At 40.1% G+C, this 21,293-nt stretch overlaps 1 protein-coding gene across 2 annotated transcripts in view; it reads left to right on the forward strand.

Moving 5' to 3' along the window:
- The window catches only part of fgfrl1a (fibroblast growth factor receptor like 1a), a 92,601-nt gene that overhangs the window by 69,931 nt on the left and 1,377 nt on the right, over window positions 1-21,293 (forward strand). For both annotated transcript variants that reach the window (XM_024284102.2, XM_024284103.2), the window contains exons 4-7: window positions 10,686-10,763; window positions 17,202-17,495; window positions 19,008-19,180; window positions 19,260-19,440. In XM_024284102.2, the coding sequence (XP_024139870.1) occupies window positions 10,686-10,763; window positions 17,202-17,495; window positions 19,008-19,180; window positions 19,260-19,440 (726 nt within the window). The remainder of the gene's footprint in view (window positions 1-10,685; window positions 10,764-17,201; window positions 17,496-19,007; window positions 19,181-19,259; window positions 19,441-21,293) is intronic.

The following is a 21,293-nucleotide window of genomic DNA, read 5'->3' on the forward strand; positions in this document are numbered from 1 at the left end:
ACATGTTAATGTACATGTATCCCAAATTTGGTGCTTGTATCACAAAATGCACAATTCTTTAAAATATATGGGCTAAACTGCCCCACTATAAGGAATCATTTTCAAACAACATAAGTAGTGAAAAATTAAATTGTCGATGAATTAAAAAGTCTATTCTAAGAGGCTTTTACCAGAAGTGAGATTTTATGGAGGGTGAATCATAGTATGTGGCTCTTTTTCTTTTTAGAGTTTAGGCTTAAGAAATTACTATTTTTTTAGAATATCGATACACTTTGCACAAAACCAATCTAAGATTGTGTGCTTCACTGTGGTAGTATTTAATGTGAAACTATATCTGAGTTTACTCGTTGCTCCCTAACCCAGAAATGAGTGAAGAGGTCTAAATTTTGACAGAAAGGCCTGACCAGCAGATGCTTTGTGTTTTTTGATAATCCACTTCATCAGAAAAAGAAATGACATGGAATCTGGATGAAAACATGCTTAAATTTTATTTGAAAATTGGTATTTTATATATATACATATATATAAAACATAACATTTCAATGCTCTTGTTTCAAAATGTATGTATTATTTTCCTATTTCATTGCCAATTGCACTGATGGGTTGATGCCCCCCAGGGAAAAATGCAAACTTAAAGAAATTCTGCATTGATGTGGTGTTGGAACCATTGACTGTATAAGTATAAACTGGACTGAGCAACCCCTCCCCTTCTCGTGTTCCGAATAGGAAGTACCGCAGGTTCTGGGACTGCTCAAGTCCCATAGACTTCCATTGAGGAATAGACAGTTATTTCAAATTCATTTTATCTGTCAGAATAACCATTCTTGCTCTGATACATTCTTCAGGTTCTTTGAAAACCAAATAAAAAAAAAAGAGTTTTTTTTTTTATCTCCACTTATTCAAGTTGTAAATTAACCAGTCAGATTCTTCAGTAAAAGCATGAAGCTCCCGCTGGCCCCACCTGTGCTATGATATACTATACTATACTGTTCTATACTCTTCTATACTATATTGGACTGTACTGTACTGTACTATATTACAATGTACTGTACTATACTCTAGTCTAGTATATTATGCTAAACTATATTATGCTGTGCTGTAGTGTACTATACTATATTATATTGTACTGTACTATATTATAATGTACTGTACTATACTCTAGTCTAGTTGAGAGTGGGGTGGCCATGGTGCAGCGGTAGGGCGGTCGACTCTTGAGCGGAAGATTGCGGGTTCAATTCCCGCCTTGCCCGCAAGACACCTAACCCCGAATTGCCTCTGGTGGAAGGTTAGCGCCAGTGTTGGGCAGCGGAGTCACCACTGTGTGTAAATGTGTGCGTGAATGGGTGAATGGGTCTGTGACTGTGAAGCGCTTTGGGCCCTCGAAGGAGGGTAGAAATTGTTATACAAGTATACGCCATTTACCATTTAGTATATTACACTAAACTACATTATGCTGTACAGTACTCTACTCTACTATACTATACTATACTTATAGGGAATTTAAGGTTCCTTTCTTTTTTCTAAAATACATTTAATGGTCATTTCTATAGATTTTTAGCTGCAGTGTGTTTGTCATAAACAACCAATAACAGAAGGAGGAGGTATTTATGTGCAAAACATACCTTTTCTTTCTCTAAAAGGGCATAGTTTTCCCTAAAATCATCAGATTAAAGACCCACTCCAATCATTTTTTAGGCATTTTTCAGAGTGTTCCAGTGTTTTTTAATCCTGATTTTAAATAAAATTTTTTGATGTAGTGATTGAATTGGGACTCAACCTAAATTGGTTTTGTGTGCTGCATGATGTGCCATCAAATACGATCAATGAGCACAGAATTGTCTCTTGTTACGTGTGAAGGAGGTCCTTTCAACGTCAAGACTGCCTCTCTATCAAAACCTTTCACTGGACAAACATACTGGGACGTCTAATGAAGGATACATGTCCACTAATGTGTCCTTTTTGTACTGAAATGTGTGTTTTTTAAAAATCTATTCTATTGATGATGAAGAGTAAAACTGTAAGTTGGTGAATAACGGTTTAGTATAAACTAACTACATTGTGAGAAAATCATAGTAAAAATATGCTTTAATTCAGTGTATAAGATGGGCAGTTGAACCAGCATCCCATCAGTGATTATAGATGTGCATGTGTTGAAGATTACACAACAAAACTGCCTGTGGAAGACAACATGAGCTGCTAATTATGGATGAAACACATCCTGTGCTTCAGACCAAAAGTTTCCACTGACGTTCTGCCAGAGCGCACTTTGAATGCGGAGAGAGGTCGGGTTATAAATCTGGTTACACTGACGCTGTGTGTTGTTTTTCAACTCTCTGCAACAACAAAATCAGTAAAAAAAAAAATGCATGCATCCAAAATGACCTTTGCTGGCAAGAAAATTCCAGCTGGAAGGTGAGGGGTCAGAGTGCAGGACGACTTGAAGGAGAGGAAAAGAAAAATTTTTGGATGCCTCTTTCTTCTACAATTTTCAAAAAATGCCCCCCTGACTCCCCCTTAATAACAGGCTCATAACAAAAGGGAGAACTACACAACATGTGGTTTTATTGTTTCCAGAGTATCGTTGACATGATGGAGTTATAATGACACTGTGTGTTTTAGTAGGGGGTCAGCGGACTGACAGGCCAACCGACTGCTGAAGGACAAATGGTGTTTGTTCTGCTGGCTGTTAGGAGTGCGTGGCTTTGTAGAGGCAGAGGTCCTGGCAGCACTTTTGTTTGAGAACTACTTTTTAAGTTCAGCTGCGGGACAACTGAGTGCATGAATTTGCAGTTTGATCCTTTTCTTTGAGCGCAGTCCAAACGTAGCTTCTGTCCACATCCAAAGCCTCGCTGGTGTTTTACAGCACAGACAGACAAATCTACTGCAAGACTCCAGGTGAAAACCGGCCTTTTTGGATGGAGCCTTTGTTCCAAATGTTAAAGAAGCAGAGCAATAAAATGGGTGCTGGAATTTAGCTCTCCAATTAGGGAAAGCAGGACTCGCTCCACATCTGTTTTTTTTATTTTCCGCCTAAAGATTTGGCCTTGACTCAGGGCTTTGACTCGGAATCAATGCGGCTTCCTGAACTCGACCGCATATCCACCAGACGTGGGTCAGTTTTACATTTTCTTTGGGCTTTTGTGCCACGGCTAGACCTTCACTTTAACCCAGCTAATGGGGGTTTGGGCCACATCTGGCTCAAATAACACTGGAAGTGCCACGGCTGAACCACAAGTGCCAAAATATTAGCGCACATCAGCCTCAAATGAGGCTGTTGTTTGGAATGGATCTATAGAGGTTCTAGATCTACTATTATTATAACAGTGATTTTTTTTCTGTTTCCAATTTTTATTTAGAAATAAATGTAAAAATTACAGCTTTGGTATTTAAAAATTGAGTGTTTTCTGACAAAATATGAAAATATGAGAAAGGTTTGACTTGGCTTAAAGATCCTCTCCAATTTATTTTTTGCTGTCACGAATGTAAGCTTTTTCAAACTGCGCATTTTAATAAATTTTTATATAGTATATACATTTTGTAGTTTATCATTATTATATAAAGGGTTTTATGTTTACCAGATGTAAGTTCATAATTTTCAAGTCTTAATGCAGATATTGGCAGCAAATAAAATATTATTTAAAAATAAGATATAAAAATATAAAACTTTTTTGTTTTTTAAAAAAGGTGCAACTAGTACAAAAAGTTAGTCTGAAGCCACGTTTAGCCTTTTTTCGTTTTGTTTTTAGCCTATTTTGGAGTTTAGTTAATATTTATTTAAGCAACATGTTTTGGCTAACTTGGGCTTTTTTTTTTCTAGTTCTTTAGGCTGTTTTGGAATTTTTCTAATATGTCAGCTATATTCTAGCTGTTGGCTAACTTAGGCTTTTTGTAATTTCTTTAGGATAATTTGGCATTTAACTTATATTTAATCTAGCTATAAGCTTCAGAGTTTTCATCTATCAGCTTCAGTGTTTTTAGCTATGAATTTCAGCAATTTCAGCTATCAGCACTAGCATTTTCAGTGGCCAAATTCATCTTACAGCATTCACACTAGCATGATTGCAGGTAATGCTATTTATCAATCAAATCCTTTATTACTCCCACAATGGGGAAATTCTCTATCTAGTTTTTAGTTCGTTTAAAGCTAATGATGGTTAAGATGTGTGCTTTACATCCACTTTGTAGAAGACCCGATTACCTGACTAATCAGAAAAAATAATCGGTGTTTTGTAGACTATTAAAATAGTTGTTTGCTGCAGCACTAATACACCGTATGTCCTCCATCATTCAAAAATTGCAACAAGAACGTGTTAAAAACACAAAAAATCGCCGTTTTCATTGGAGTTGGTCTTCAAAAATAAATTTGAAGAATATCTCCTTGTGATCTTGTGATGCGTCATATCAGAACATTTGGTTTTGGTCCCAAATTTGTCCAAATCTGACGCCGACAATCGGCGTGGACCCACATCAGTTTCGCTCTCTCCGAGGTTTCCAGCACATATCTAGTGTCTGTATTAAAAATGTGGGAGGACATGACCCTTTAGGAAAACACTGCCTCTGGACACACACCTAGGTGTAAACACACACACACGGCACTGTGGGGACTCATATTTCTGGGCGAGCTTGTTTGAAAAAGCTTCTTACTCTCCACAGACCTGAAGGCAAACACAGGAGAGGTCACAGAAACACACGCGCTCACACGGGGCAGCCCAGGCAGGAAATGTGTGAAATTTCGCACACTCTTAAGCCATTTCCACTCTAGTATATGAAACGAGAAACAGGTGGAAGGAAGTGAAATTAAGGAAGCAGAAATCCAAGGAAGGAGGGATGGAAAAAAGAAGTCTGAAACAGGATCGGCGTGTGCAGGATTTCATCGTTCTGAGAAAGGAGGTCCGCGTTTTATTAACAATAGATGGCATAAAGAGCTGACAGCACTGCGCTGCACCGCTCTTTCTGAAGGAAACTTTAGACCAAGCGGTGAAATAGGTTTGACAAGTTTTAATAACGGAGTCTCAGTCGGACTCGAGGAGGAATTTTCTGTTTGAATTGGAAATGCAGGAGTCAATGTATCAGGATCGTTTCTCTTCGGTGGTGTGTGATCATGTGAGTGTGTAAAGTATCTGGCTGAGCACGAGGTGGAACAAGATCAGAAGAAAACATTTTTTAAGTGAAAACAGCTTAAAGGAGGAGAGAACTTGTTTTTTTTATGTGTGCATTCATCTTGGAACAAAGCTTTACAGGTGCAGACGGGATTTTCCTGGCAGCATCCTCCTCTGAGGAAAAAACAAACATGCAGGATTTTACTTTGTTTCTCACAAATTCTACGTATACAATGGACATGTGTGGCGAGTTTGATGTTTTTTAACGTACTTTTAGCATGCGGTGTTCACCACAGGGCCCCTGCGACATGTCCAGGGTGTACCCCACCTTCGGCCAACAATAGCTGGGACAGGTTCTTGCAACTCCCTGACCCAGAAAGGGATAAAGCGGGTAAAGAAATGTTCACACAGGTCTTCTACCTGAAACTTGTGCATGTCTTCATAGGTGGAAGAGAATTGGTACGAAATATCGTGAATCTTGCCTTTGTCTTTTGTAGTTCTGTTCCTACATGCGAAAGACTTGTGTCAAATCCAAATTCTTCCCCTACAGCTTCTCTCCTGCATTTAGCTTCCCAAATGGAGAGTTATGGAAAAATAGTGTCGACACTCCCACTCAATGACATCATCAACAGTTGCCGGTCAGCTACGTTAGCGCAGAGTTGCTAGCGCTTGGAAATACATAAAAACATTGGTTTTATGACCAAAGCAAAAAGTCATTACTTACATTAACATGTGAACCTCTGTGCTTCAGACCACACCCACATGAAGAAATGCACTTCTACACGGCACAACAAGACGCGGTTCACCCGCGGCAAGGATCAGCCCGTAAAGGGTAACCAACTGACTGCATTCTCAGTCCAGATTTTACAAAAAAATGCCAAAAAGGGGGTGGGGCTAGTGGAGCCAGACTGAGTGGCCGAGGTGGGGCTTGGATCTATGATTGACAGGTTAGCTTATTTAACCTACGCTGGGTCTTCAGTATGGAGAGTGGTACTGAGCAAAGTGATGCAACTTTCTCCAGAAACATTTCTGAGGAGGTTGAGGATTTTCCCCGATGCTGGCGCCAGAACCTTATTGTTTTGAGCCGCTGGCTCAAGACGCCCAACAGGGTGGCTGTTGGCGCAGGTGAGGGTTTGCATGTTCGAAGGGGACCCGTGTCTAAGAGTGGTACAATGCCACTAGCATCATAGCTAATAAACCTAACGTATTAAGCTAACAATCTCAAGTGAAACGTTCATTGCAAAACCATCACCAGGTCAGAGTTTGCTGGATTTAATGCCAATAGCACTCAATCTCTGTTCCCTAACTACCAAGTCCACTGGAAACTTGTGCAAGCCAGTCAGTTCTTGACAACTGAAGGCAATACACCCACGAGCCATGCTAGAGCTAACGACCGACCATCACAGAATCAAAAATGGGCGGGGCTTTTATACTGGAGCTGCAAGAGCAGGATGACGTGAAACTTCTGGGACTTAAACCGGTTAGCCAATTACAAAATTCAACTATAATACCTTGTTTCAACCTGTAGGGGGCAGCACACTGACGATTTTTGACTGTTTTTTTTCAGGAATTAAGCAAAAATTTGGGAATGACCAACAGACAGCGCTTTCAAACCCCATTTATAGAGGTCAATAGCCAACAAAAGTTGATTTAGTGTTTGGTTACGCTTTAAAAAAACACTATTTCGGACAACCCTTTTCTTTCAAATGCCTCTACAATTGGAGGGTTAGGGAGAACCCGTAGGGCGAGGGGAAGAATTCGGATTCTGCCTTGGTGTCAAAGAACTCTGTTCGGGTACAAACTATAATTATACATATCTCTTTCTCCATCAAATTTCAAACGGTTGGCACTTAACTAAAAAGTCTCTATCAAATCCAAGTTCCCGATTGCTCAAAGTTTATCTGGTTCAATTGCCACAGGTTTTGTACATAGAGCCCTCTTTCATAGTGACCCCTGAATGCCCGAGTTCTGAACGTGGAAGTCCGAAACTCGTAAATGTGATTGGACGTGGTCGGTTGAACCCACATTTCCAAGCCCCATGTGAGTGTAGCATGAGTGTGAGGAGAGGTAACACAGTTTCACATCGTAAGCTTATAGAATAACGTGAACGTAAAGCTGAGACTTTTTACTGTTTGGGTTTGAAAGCCTTTGTAAATATTTTGTTAAGCTCTCTATAATTAGCACTACTGAGCATGCTCAGTTCTCTTTGAAGACAATGGCATCTTCTTGAAACTGTGACCCAAGTGATAATTGAGGAGCCAGCTGGCCATGCGGGCAGCATCATCTGTTTATATTCAGGGATGAACTCTGGCAGGACTCCGTCTAAAACCATCCACTTATTTTTGGGATCAAACAGAGCTTAGCTTAAGCATTTTAGAAGGATGCTGTTCTTTTCCCTGGTTCTATTTTTTGAATCCCTGGAAATAATTATTCATCTATGCGGTCTTGAATTACTGACGAGATGTTTCCTAATATTTCTAGAAACAAAACACTTCCTGATGTTTTGTTGCTCTATTTTTTAACAGGATTTTCATAAAGGGTTTTTACAATATCTGATAAAAATGGTAGAAAGATAGTTTGTCATGTTTCTGGAAGTATGTTTAAATCTGACTGTCCAGTTTTAATATGATATTACCACATGTAGAAATTTTGCTGGAAAATTTGGTATCTTGATGCTTTTTTTTAAATTCTTTCGTGTTTATTTAACAATTCTTACATGTTTCAAGTGTAAAAATGTATGCATGAAATATAATAAGATTAGGGATAAGAATTAATGATCATTTCTTCAACCCACACTCATTTTGAGCACTACATCACTGTCTGTTTATGTTGATTCATTTTTTTTATTTTGTGTTTGAAAATCAATCAATCAAAAACCGTGTGATGAAGTTTTGAGTCTCTAACACTGATCTAAAAACATTACAGCTCTACAGCTACTAAGATGAGCTTTAATGGAAATTTCCCTAAACTATATAAAATTGTAGACCGCTCAGTGAGCCATTAGAGTGAAAATGTTCTTGCGCATTTTCACAAGTGTTGTCTACAACCTATCGCCAGCTGGGGATATGTGATAGAAACACTTGTGAGGGTGCCGAACGACAGCAACGCCTGTACACCATTAGGGTGCTCAACTTAGATTATCTTTTAAGAAAAGTTCATGATAAACTCACCACTTGCACAACAATGCTACCCTCCACTATCACGGCGTCTCTTAAAGTAGCCGTACAAGCATCTAAGGAACTGCAAGACCCACCTACACCCGATAAGAGGCAGACACTATGCACCAGGCAGCTGGCTAGAGTACTCGTCCATCCAGCTCAGTGAGTTCTGTGACGGGCTGACAGTCTATCCCGCCTTTGCCCATCAGTAACTGGGATAGTTTCTGGAAACCTAGCGGGTTCCGAAAATGGATGGAAGTTCATGACGAAAATCATTTAGTTAAGCGGCCATCTTGAATGTTTATTTCTGCCCTTTGATGTAGTCACTGAAAACGTCACATGCCCAAAGTTGAGTCATTGATTCGCGGCACATTGTGTCTTTCCAATGATTTAACATTGAAACTTTACGCCTTTGCTGCACCGGCTGCGTTTGCTGTGAATGCACCATAAGGATGATGCAGTCATTTACTTGTTAACAAGTTGTAACCATAAATGTCCCTAAAGTCGAAAGTGTTGAGTATGCTTACTGAAACGTGATACTTTGTAGAAAAGCTTGAGATGGGAAGACATCAACTATATCTACATGCTTTTCTCGGATGAGATTTTCTATCATTTTTCAGGTAAACTATTTAAAAACAACACTGTCATTTTAGTTCACAGTATATACCTCATCAGCATCCATTTTTTCCTAACCTATGATAATGCCTTTTATCTTTCTTTGTGTGCTTCTCTTTTTGGTTCATATATTAATCATGAGACACACTCCTGCTATTTACTCAATTACTTCATTTCTGTCTCTACTTTCCTTTGTGAACTTCAGTTTTTTTAAAGTAATACTTTCTACAGAGTAGCATTTTAAACTATATCGTCCCTTCGTCTTTGGTACTGGGTGGACTGATGGGTTAGGTTTGCTTCTTTGTGTAAAACGCTGTGATCACATTAGCACCAGTGACTTGGTTTCAGTCCGAGCTTTGATCCCATAGCAGTCATGGTGTTGACAGCATGAACTTTAGATTCTCTTCCCTTCACACTTGATGGTTCAGAGCTCTGTAGGCTGTTTTTATCCACCCTAAAGCAACCGGATCTGCATCTTTTCTTCAAGATTTAATTGGCAGTGGTTAGATACTCCGTCATGCTGGTTTCTAACCAGGTTTGTTCAACCGTGCTCGGGCTTTAATCAGCTTTCTGGATCATAAGTTGATGGGAACATGGTGGTTTTTGGTGCACCTTTTGGCATAGTCAGGGTGGGGGGCTAATAATGAGTAGATTAAAAGTATGAAAATCCACTTTATTTGATTAAAATCACCAAGTTACACAAGTTTATTTTGCTCAAATTTCATTTTTGTTTCCAGATTTTTAGAGCATTTACTGGCACCGCTTCTGCTGCAGTGTTTGGACTCTGAAATCGCTTCAGCCCCGATTGCAGAGACTCTGCCAAGCAAAGTTTAGGGTCTCCAGCACGCCATTGGGGAGGGTTCGCTTTCTGTTAAGAATGCTTAACCCCCCCGCCCCGCTTCAGATCAGAGTCCTATAGCGCTCGGGTTCAAACGCACCCTTTTCTCAGAACTCCATCCATAGACGCAGGGATGGGGGGTGGAGTGTGGTTTGACAGCAACACCTCAAGTTACAGTTTAGGCAAATAATGCCAGAACACATGCACCCACACACGCAGTGACACACCCACGCAGGAATTCACATCACACACACAACCCGCACCCCATGGCCTGATGGGATACTATTACTACCATTCTGTAAAATGCAGATCACGCCTCATATTTTGCCTCTCACACGCATCTTTTATTCCATCTTCTAAACGATGATGCTGAAGATGTTTGTGCCCACTATAAACACCAGTTTTAAAAAGAAAATAAATAGAAATGTCTGTCCATGCAGCAAGTAATTCTTAATTAAAATATACACAATATTAAGATATTTAGATTTAGAAACACAAACATTCAAAACAGGAAAAGTAATCTAAAATGATACAATTTCTTAAATGAATGTTATGCAGCTCAATTATAAGTTTTTTTGCTATTTCTAACCAAATGGTTTGTATATTTTGAACATTTATGCATCAAACTTTAGTTCATTTAATAACAGTGATAAAAAATGAGAAAAATGAGTGAAAATTTAGGGAGAAAATGTGACCAAAGTTAGAATACTGTCTTGGTATAAGTTTGCCCACTGTAAGAAATCTTCATAAAATCTGAAGATTTTCAATTTTGTTTCCAGAGTAATGTCAGTGAATGTCAGTCTAACTTGTAACATTCATCAAACTATAAAATAAACTCCCTGAAATTGAACTAAATATTATTTATTTATTTAATTTATTTTTCCATCCATCCTAATTCAGTATTTTTTCATCACTTGACAGATTGCTCTGTGGTTCTTCTTCACTAACGTCACTGTTGTGTCTTTCTCTGATCAGATGACTCTGGTTCTCGAAATGGAGCCGGCCCGGTTCCCGCTGAGGGCGAGGACACCCCCGAGCTGGCCGGGAAGCTGGGTGAGTGCTCGCCGCGTCTCCTCCTGGTTTCAGAATGAAGACGCCTAGTCGTGACACTCTGAAAAGCTTTTAAAAAGAAGCAGTAGCAGACTGTTCAATAAACCCGAGCAAACAAGCTGTCAGCGTAGAGAAGTTGAGGATTTATGACCACACACAGACACAGATATGTCGGGACGCCCATCCCAGCGTCTGTTTGTGTAAGTAATGGCCTCTGACAGAGCAGAGAGCAGAGGGTTTGTGTGAGGTGTGATCTGGACAGACGCATTCCTTCACTTCCTGCCCTTCCAGGACCACCTCCTCGTGTTGTCTCACCTTTATTCCTTTGCTTGTTTTGAATTCCACAATTTAAGCCTTTTTTTATCTTTTAGTTTAGGCTAAAGAACAATAGTTTTTAACTTGATTACTGCTCATTCCACCACACAGACGAATCTCCTGACAGGAATATATCATTAAAATAAACTCACAATCATTTCCACCAAACTGTAATAGCAGTAGTGTTAGTGAATGTCTGTCAGCTCAGTCCTGATCAGAGTCAGTCAAGCTGACATGGTTGCTTTACTTTTCACAACGAATCTAAATATTTTTCTTTCACGATTTCCTTTACTGAAAAAGATATATATGATCAGAGATTTTCTGTCCATAATCATTTTCTAACCGTCTGAGGTTTCTTGTCGTGTTCGTGCCTCTGATGGTTTTTGTTTCAGTGAAAAGGAGACAGAAGCAGCTGTTCACAGTTTGAACTGTGATGAAACCCTCTGTTAAATTTAGTCATAAAATGCTTCTGATCCAAGCCAACTTTCTTTCTGATCTTCGATTTAAAACATCCAGGGGAAAAAAGAAAGTAAAAAAAAAAAAAAAAAACTTGCTAAATTGTAAATGTCTTTCAGCCACACAGTTTGTCCTTTCAGGGCTTCCCTATAAACATGGCAAACAGCTTGAATATAAAACGCCTGTTTTAAATGTGATACTTCACTGAACCACTGAATCTAACAAAGAATAGCTGTGAAGGAGTTTTAAAAATCGCTCCACAGATTTGAGGGGTTTTTATTTGTTGTATTTTTGTATTAATAAACATTTAAACGTGTAACAAAAATAGTGCTCAAACATTTTTTTAATTCATCTATTCATGCAGATATCCTGTATTTTTTCCTAAACTGCATAAATATCACTATAGGGATAATATCACTCTAGGGCTCTAAAGATCTCCCAAAAATCATTTTCAAGATTTCCAAAACCATTTATACAACTTATACAATGACATTTCTATCAAAGCATGTGCAGCCATAAACAATACTGTTTATTTATCTGTCAGAAAAAATGAAGTAACTTTCTTCAAAGGGCACCAGCTCTTTGAAATCAAAATGACATCAACATTCTGGACATGCAAACGTCAAGAAAAATCCATTTGAACTCCAGATAAAATCTTGCTCTGATTTTGTGTGGATTTCAGGCAAATTCCAGGTGGAAATTCTCATTTATTTACAGAGTTTTTTTTATCATTCAATATTACTATTTTTGAAGGTTTTTTGGGGGGGAGGTATTGTGGCTTGTAGTCCTAATATACACAAATGAGTCATCTGACTTTCTGTACAAGGTGAGCTACATTTACCTGGAGTCAAAAATAAATAAAAATACATTTTTCTCTTGTTTTGACACACTGGATTATAGATAATGATAAACAATAAATGGCCTAATTTCAAACGCGTGTCATATATAAAGCACACAGAACTATAAGGAGCATTAAGTGAGACAAGATAGTCAGAAATAAGTTTACTTTATTAATTCTGCATACAATAACTCTAGAATTTGTTTGTAACTCGCTACACGCTTGCCACCTTAGAAGAGTATGCCATGTTTTTCTCTGTACTAGTTTTAAATGCATTTTTTATGAATGTATTATTTGCTTTTATGTATGTGGGTTTCAAAAAGCATGAAAGGAGCTAAACAAATGTAAAAAAGGTTGAGAAGCAATTAGCACATTTAAAAAAACCTCTAGCTCCAAGCCTTGTTTGCGACACAAAACCACTAATACGGCTTAAAAAAAGTATTACAGTAACTGTGACATAGGCGGCCGCCTAGGTCTAACAGAGGGGGCCCCAAATCCCAATGATTACATGTTAATTCTTCTCTTTTTTTTTTTTTTTTTTTTTGGTTAAACAGTTTGACGCACCACACATTTTATGTTATATCCAAAGTTATAATTAAAAAATTTAAATAAAAAAACTTGAAAGTTGGATGTAATCAATAGCTCTCTAGTGCAGCGCCCCTCCCTTCCTGTCGCTGCTTCTTTAAAACATTAAGGACGAAAAAAGCAGAGGGCAAAACAGCGGCTCAAAGCAGAGGTATGCTTGGAAATTCACTTGGGGGAGTGAACTTGGAAATTCACTCCCCCCTCACATTTCGGTCAAAAAAGACACATTTAACTGGCGATCTAGTGTTATTTTCTCCCCAACACTTTTAAAATCCCCCCTACGTTCCTCTTGATCGTTGTCTGAATGTTGGCACAATGAGTGTGCCTACAAACACAGTTGCAGGGGGCGCCAAATTCATTTCAATTCATGGGCAAGGTCTAGACTTCGCTAACTCGCAACTTTATTAATAACGCGTAAAACCTCAGTCCAACATGCTAGCCACATTAGCTGATTCACCACAACACCCAACCTCGTTCGCAACACGTGAAAAATAGACTGATACCCCTAAAACAAACGCTACTGTGACTACGTTAACTCCGAACGTTTCTAGTTATGTGTAAAAAAAAAAAAAAGTCTTACAGCACTACATGTTAGCCACATTAACATATTTGAATGAGCTGCCGTTCACATGTCCGTGGTCACATCAAGAAGCTCCGTGGAGTCTGGTGGAGATTTTCCAGCGTTCTCAGTCCTGCTACCGTAAGTATTGGATGAAACTCACACCAAAAATCCAGTGATGCTGATTTGACCACAGAAATGTGAACGGCGGCTCATTTGACTGCAGTCAATGTGAAGATACCATCTTCTCTTCTCCAGAACCTGAACTAGACACTAGGAACAGATGAGGGTTTAGTGCATGTCGTGTGTAAAAAAATATTAATTAATTCAAACAGAGTCTATCTGTGACAGTTTGATTAACAGAGATTTAAAAGAAGAAATACTCAGAAATGCAAAAACGAAATGATTTCTTTTCACATTTGTTCTCTTTCATAAGAAAAATGCCACACATACATGTTAAACACTCAATTTTTTATTGGAGGGAGACTTTAAGGGTTATAAGTGTCACATTGTGCTGAAAATATGGTATGTAAAAAATTTGAATGCATCATGTTGCCAGAAAGTTACAATCTTTTATGTATCAATTCGTAGATTATGTTTCAAGATGTGCATTGAATCGTGTGAGAGTGAAAGAGACACACCCCTAATTTGAAGCTCCAGTTTTAAGATGTCAAACATAGAAACATTTAGAAACAGTTTGGAACTCCTTTGACCTCATTCAAGAAAATTAGAGCATAAAACTGAACCCAATCAAGATAAGATCCTGATTGAAATCTTAGCCTACAGAACAACTGGAATCCAGATTATTTCATACATACCCAGCGCTGAAGTGCTCGTGTTAACAGAAACTAAAATTAGCTTGGCGGTAAAACTCTACTATCTTAGAATGTTAAATCCACGCTGGATTTCTGACGGCCCTCTCAGTAATGCGGCCTCTCCCTCTGGCACAGCGTCTGATCAAAGGCATCAGTCAGAGGGTCAGCAGTATTTTTACACCGTGAAGTGTGGCGTTGAAGTGGCCCCTGAGACCCAGAACAAGCCTGCCCTTTCACTCACGCTGGCTCCCCTCTTTCCCCTCTCTATCACCACCCATCTTCTGTTTTCTTTGTGTGTCCTGTCTTTTCCCTTCACCCTCTTTTTGACTTGGTCTTACCTTCTCGTTCATGATAGTGCTTTGAATCTATCATTAGTGTGACGCACACGCCTTCTTTTAATTTTAAAGCTGAAAGTCTCCAGTCGCCCCTCCTTGTCGTTTTTTCAATTCATTTTCCTCCTTTACTTTCCATCAACTGTGTCTCGTCACACTCCGTCTGGAGTCCGGTAGCTTTTCCTTCGACTTTCCTACGACCTAAGACTCAGAGGGCAAAAAGGCGAGACTTAAAAGCCTTTTGGCTGTGTTTGTTTTGTCACCCTGCCCAGCTTCGCTCCTATCAGCAGACGGCTATATTCCACCCAGTCATGCAGCTGCAGCGAAATCTCCCAGTTTGAGCGCACAAAGCTGTCACATAACTCTTCTCCCCATTTGTTTACCCAGAGCTAGAATAATAACTGTGTCTGAAGAGAGAGATGCGACTGTTGTATTTCAGGGTGATTTATCGGCCCGGCTGATGGCTATCTGCTGCGGCTGGAACACCACGGCTATAAAACCAGGCGCTCCTGTGAATGATTTCCTCTCTCCCTCCCTACTGGGAAGGCTCTTTTTTTTCCAGCTTTGAAAGTTTTCACTGATTTCTGCGCTTTAGAAAAGAAGTGGATATGTGTGGATTTAGATTAGATTGAGCTAGATTGGATCAGGTTAGTTTTTCTTCATTAGAGAGGAGGGGGATGTGATTTTGAGAGGCTGGATGGAGTTAAGTCACACATCTGTTTGAGTGGTGTGAATGTTTGTACAGTTAACTAACCTTTCTACTCCAAAAAAAAGACTTTTACTTTACCACTATTGAGGCTTTCACGTTTTAAATGTTTGATGTCAAAAATGAACCACAGGATCTTATTTTGACTAGAGTTTGCTTAAGCAGATTCAGTTTGTATACCATCAGCTTTAGAGACAAAAGCCTCTATGGGTGGATACAGGGTATCTGAGTGTGAAAAATGTGTATGTACAGTATACATAGGTGTCTTGTATGTAATTTCAGGTTTGTAGAGCGCTTCTAAGCCCCTAGTGTGAAAAAGTGCATGCACATTTTTTTCTATGGGTATGCTGCGGGTGACGGGTTATAGCAAACACATAAGGGTAAGTGAGGGGGAAATAGCAGGGGTGCTGTACAAATTCTTCTTTTTTTTAACCATGCCAAAACCTGCACACTGCACAAGGAGTCCTTTATTGCGGTACAAGTGATAAATATTGCAGCCTGATTGCCAGGAATGAGGGAATGAGATTCCCTTATGTATCACCTGCACAACCATGTGTGTCTTGCATTTGCAGGTGGTCAGTACAAGAGTCAGTACTTGCACCTTACTAAAGACAAAAGTGTGGCATACGACATCATCACCTGTATGTCATAAGTATTTGTAAGGTACATTATTCTTGCAAATACTTCACGATACACTTAACACACACACTGTCACAAACGGGCAGACAGCTGGTTCCACATGCAGCAGGTGTATTAGTTGAGACAGGAATGAAGTACAGCTAAAAGTCCACAACGTTAAATCAAGGTCAGGCAGGCAGAGGTTAATCATGAGTGTGAGAGCATCAAAGAAGAGACTAGAGCTGTCCAGGCGAAGGTCAGGGCAGGCGGCAGGCAATCAGAGATAAAGCAGAGTCAGAAACAGAAGATCAGGTCTATAATGAAACGCTCGGCAGGGTGGCACAAACAATACTTCGCACAGAGTGAGGCTCTATGCAGTGCTGAAGTGTCCTGTTGGCTTTCGGAGTCAGCTAGGCGGCATCTGGGAAGAGTGCGCTGGGGTTGCTGGGAGATGTAGTGTCTTCAGTGTTCTGGAGATGGCCCCAGAGGGGAGACGGAACTCTGACACACACAACTTTGAGTGTTGCCAGCGACAATCCCTCTGTCAAATGGTTAAGATGTTGCTGCTTGTGACTAAAGCTTTAGCTTTCTTATGTTATTACATTGGTAAAGTGACTGGCATTTTTTACAGCACTGACCTCTTGTCTGTCTCTTTGAATGCATTTATTTTTTTAGTTTTTTTTTAGAAACCTATCCATGTGTGCATATGTAGCATCAGAGAAACACTTTTTCTTAGCAGCCATAAATGTGCTTGTTTGATGATTCATATTGATTGCCTCAAAGAAAGAAAGGAAAGAAATCAACCAGTTATTGAAATTTAGTTCAAATCCCTGCAGAGGTCAGCATTCCTGGACAAAACTTTCAACCAACAAAGCCTCGGATTGAATCCCTACAGAGGAGGACCTCTCTGATTGCAGTAGAGAGCCAGAGAAGTGACCATTTTCAGATTAAAAAGTTTACTTGAGCTTTACTTTTCTAGCTTTTTTTTAAGTTTGAACATATTACCTTGTTTCATAACCCGTTGACCTCTACTAATCCTTGTTTTTCCTCCCCACTTGCTGCTGAATGAAGCAGACAGGTTATATTTCTCTTCCTACATAGATTTTTTTAACCTGCATCCTCATCCTGTAAAATCATAGAAAACATTTACTGCAAATCTTTGAGTCCCAGAGGTCCATCTGCTCACTGTTTCCCTTCAACCTTCTCCACACCTGCAGTTCGTCCACGTTTCACCGAGCCAGCAAAGATGAGGAAGCGCGTGATCGCGCGCCCCGAGGGCAGCTCTGTGCGGCTGAAGTGCACGGCGAGCGGTAACCCTCGCCCAGACATCGTCTGGCTGAAGGACAGCAGGCCCCTGGTGGATGAGGACAGTGGAGCGGGAGGCGAGGGGAGGAAGAAGAGGTGGACTCTGATCCTGAAGAACCTGATGCCCGAGCACAGCGGGAAGTACACCTGCCATGTGTCCAACAGAGCCGGGGAGATCAACGCCACCTACAAGGTGGAAGTCATCCGTGAGTGACCAGAACTATTCCCTGAAACATAGAACTTTTGAGTTGTTATTTTTAAAATTAAATCCATCCATGAAGGGAATCATCATCATTAAATATGTATTATTTGTAGCGCCTGGACTTGACTAAAAAATGAATTGCGATTAATTACCGTATAGTTAACTCTTTTTTTTTTTTTTTGCTATCTGCAAATATTCACAATATGAAATCACACAGAAAACTTTAGATTTAGAATGTTTATCTTTAATTAAGGCTGTCAACCGATTAAAAAAAATAATTTAGATTAATCTCACTTTTGGATTGTGATTAGCCATAATTAATTACAAAGTTTTACTAGGTCAATTTTATATGACAATATGTTGCTTTTGAATAAAAACAGACCAGAGAGAAAAATTTCCTTCATTTTTATTGACTGAATTTTTTTATTTATCAAATATTAACCTAAGCTGAAAGTGAACTACAACCTAGTAGTGTAAATTGTGTTCAAAACACATCAACAGTAAGCAAAGTAGAACTCTAAAGACTTTTCTGTCTGCAGTATTACTCCAAGAAAACAAAGATGTAGACATACTGCCATTAGAAAGGAACCTGCAGACAAAAAAAAATAAAAGTTCCAGGTCACATATCCCAAATGTTCTACATCCCTATTCAAACTGTTTTAAAAATACTTTTCCTCATCATCTGGACAAAAACAAACGGTAAGACGTGAACTTTCTCAGTTTCTGAATTTAATTTTTTAAATGTAAAATTATAATTTTAAAAAATATGTATATATATCACATACTTTTATCTGCCATCAGGCGGTAAAAGTGAGAATTATATAATACGGGTTATTTTCTTATTTCTGGCTACAAATGCAGCAGAAGCAGCATAGTGTGATTTCTGAAGGTGCCATCTGATCTGCACATTGCTCCTGCAGCCTGGAATGCTGATAGAGACGTGGTTCACAGCTGCTGCTGCAGGTGGGGTGGGGGGCACACAGACCATCTGAATGTTGGATGAATTAGCTCATGCATTTACATAAAACAAGCTTAAAACAGTAATGAGGCCGTGAACCACATGCTTTACTCAATTCCAGTCCCACTCTGTCAGTTTCATGCTGCAGCAATGCCACATGTTAGAACCCTCTAAAGAGTTCATTATTAAATGAAAGCTGGCTCGTACGCACGCTTGTGTATTTTCTTAAGTTAATAGGTAGCAGGCACAAGCATTTCTACATTGGTTTGGACCTCTCTTGGTTAAAAGATTATAGTGTTAGTTGCAAAAAGATAATTTGATACTTTGGATTCCACAGAAAAGGCATTTATATTTTTGTCCAATTTCTGATGTAAAAAACTCAGAGATGACACAAAAGATGTCACAAATATATATATATTAAACAAATAAACACTGTTAAAAAAAATTTAAGACTTGCAAATTAATATTTACCAAAACCAATATTTTTTTTTATTTATGCACAAAAACAGAATAAGGCATTAAATTCTGGTTTAACTGTTTCTTTATATCTTTCTTCAGAGCGTACCAACTCCAAACCCATCCTGACTGGCACTCACCCCGTCAACACAACCGTGGACTATGGAGGAAGCACGTCCTTTCAGTGTAAAGTCCGTAGTGACGTCAAGCCAGTGATCCAGTGGCTTAAAAGAGTGGACCCCGGTGACGAGAACAAATTTAACTCCACCATAGAGGTACAGCTGTGAAGACACAACTATCTGAGATCAGAGGCTTTCACAGAGGATTTATACCCTTGTACTGGTTCATCTGTAGGTCGGAGATGATCGTTTCGTAGTGTTACCGGCAGGAGAAGTTTGGTCCAGACCCGACGGGTCCTACCTCAACAAGCTGCTGATAACCAGAGCCAAGGAGGACGATGCTGGCATGTACATCTGTCTGGGGGCCAACACGATGGGCTACAACTTCAGGAGTGCTTTCCTTACAGTTCTGCCAGGTCAGAGGCGAGGCTGAGTTACCAGATCTTAGCATCATACATGCATTTGTAGATGTAAACGGAAGTGGGACAGTCTTGCCTCAAGGAACAATTACAGAGAACCGGCTGCATTTTAAGAGTGGCGTAGGTGTCTTGAAGTTCCCTACTTGAGGTATGGCCCCCTAAAGGGACATGATGAAAATGAAATGGACCATTGACGTGTATGTTTTTCATGAAGTATGTCTAAGGCTTATGTAAGCTACATGCACTTCTGATCTACGGATGATGCTGTCGTATGGCGTCCTTGCACCACACTCCAGTCGTTGTTGAGGTGCGCGCACTGGTTCCTTACTGGCCATTGCTGCACACAGGGGATGTTCATGCCATACATAGGTTGTGCATAGGACGCCTGTAGAATGTGTCCAAGGAGTACGCACTTCTGACAAGAACAACTCTAATGAAAAATGAAAATTCGTATGGCACGCTTGCGTCTCACCTACTGCACCCTAACTTACGTGTTGTTTAAATGTTTGCTACGACCTGTCACCTGCAGAAAAAAAAACGTGCATGAACATTTTTGCCCAACGAGTTCATCGATCTTTATATTTCCACCTGTCTGCCCCGTACAGGTTTACCTATATTTGCCCACAGACAGCCCGTATCCACCCGTAAGGGCAGCTGTTACTGTAGCCTTTGAGTCAACAGGTCTTACGATGTTTTGAAGCTGTGACCAGACAAAACCAGAGGACCGTTTGCTCTTTTTGACAGAAGGAGAGAGCTTTTATTTTCTGAAAAGAGCATGAAAACTCAACTAGAATCCACAACACTACATCAGACAACACGTTCTCACCCCTAGGTCGTCACATATTGATGTTGGTTTAAGGACTCTTCTGCGTCACTTTTTAATGTTTTCAGTGTCCCCAAATGGTCGATTTTTGGCGCGCTAGCTGTTATAAAATCAAGGGTCCGCAACCCTCAGTGAGGGGTACTGGATGCAGTACCAAACGTGAACTGGTCCTCGGGACGTCTCCAGTACCGTTACCCAAACCGGTACCCTAACCCTGACTTGGCACGGGATGTGGTACCAGATTCTGTACGTGGTACAGGACTCAAACCTGTACCAGACAAAGTAATGGACCCAAACCAGTACGAGAGTTGGTACAGGACCCAAACCATGACCAGACGTGGTAGAAACCTCGAACTGGTGCCAGACATAGTACTGGACCTGAACCGGTACCGGATGCTGCACCTGACCCGAATTGGTATCAGACGCACTACAGGATTCGAACTGGTACCAGATGCAGTACAGGACTCGAACCGGCACCAGACATGGTACTGGACCTAAACCGGCACCGGTCACTATACCGGACCCAAACCAGTACCAGACACGATACAGGACTCGAACCGGTACCAGACATGGTACAGGACTTGAACCGGAACCAGACATGGTACTGGAACCGAACCCCTCACCAGTCACTGTACTGGACCCGAACTGGTACCAGATGCGGTACAGGATTTGAACTGGTACCAGACGCAATACAAGACTCAATCCGGTACCAGACACAGTACCGTGTGCAAACCTGGCCTAGACGTGGTACTGGACGCAAACCGGTATTGGGTTAGGGCTGGGGGACTTGTGATTTAATGGGAACAGCCAGCATTTTTGGGGACACCCAAAACATAAATTTTTGACGCGGACAGGTCCTTAACCAAACGTCAATATGTGACGTGTTGGGAGTGAGAATGTGTTACATCAGGAGAATTCTTTATGATCTGTGGAATAATATATCTAAGGGACAGAAGAGACCAACTCTGAAGGACCTGAATGCTTAGTGAAAACACAACCTTTCAGTAGAACTCTAATGTTTAAAGTC

Source organism: Oryzias melastigma, linkage group LG10 (genome assembly GCF_002922805.2).
Source record: "Oryzias melastigma strain HK-1 linkage group LG10, ASM292280v2, whole genome shotgun sequence".
Classification (NCBI taxonomy): Eukaryota; Metazoa; Chordata; class Actinopteri; order Beloniformes; family Adrianichthyidae; genus Oryzias; species Oryzias melastigma.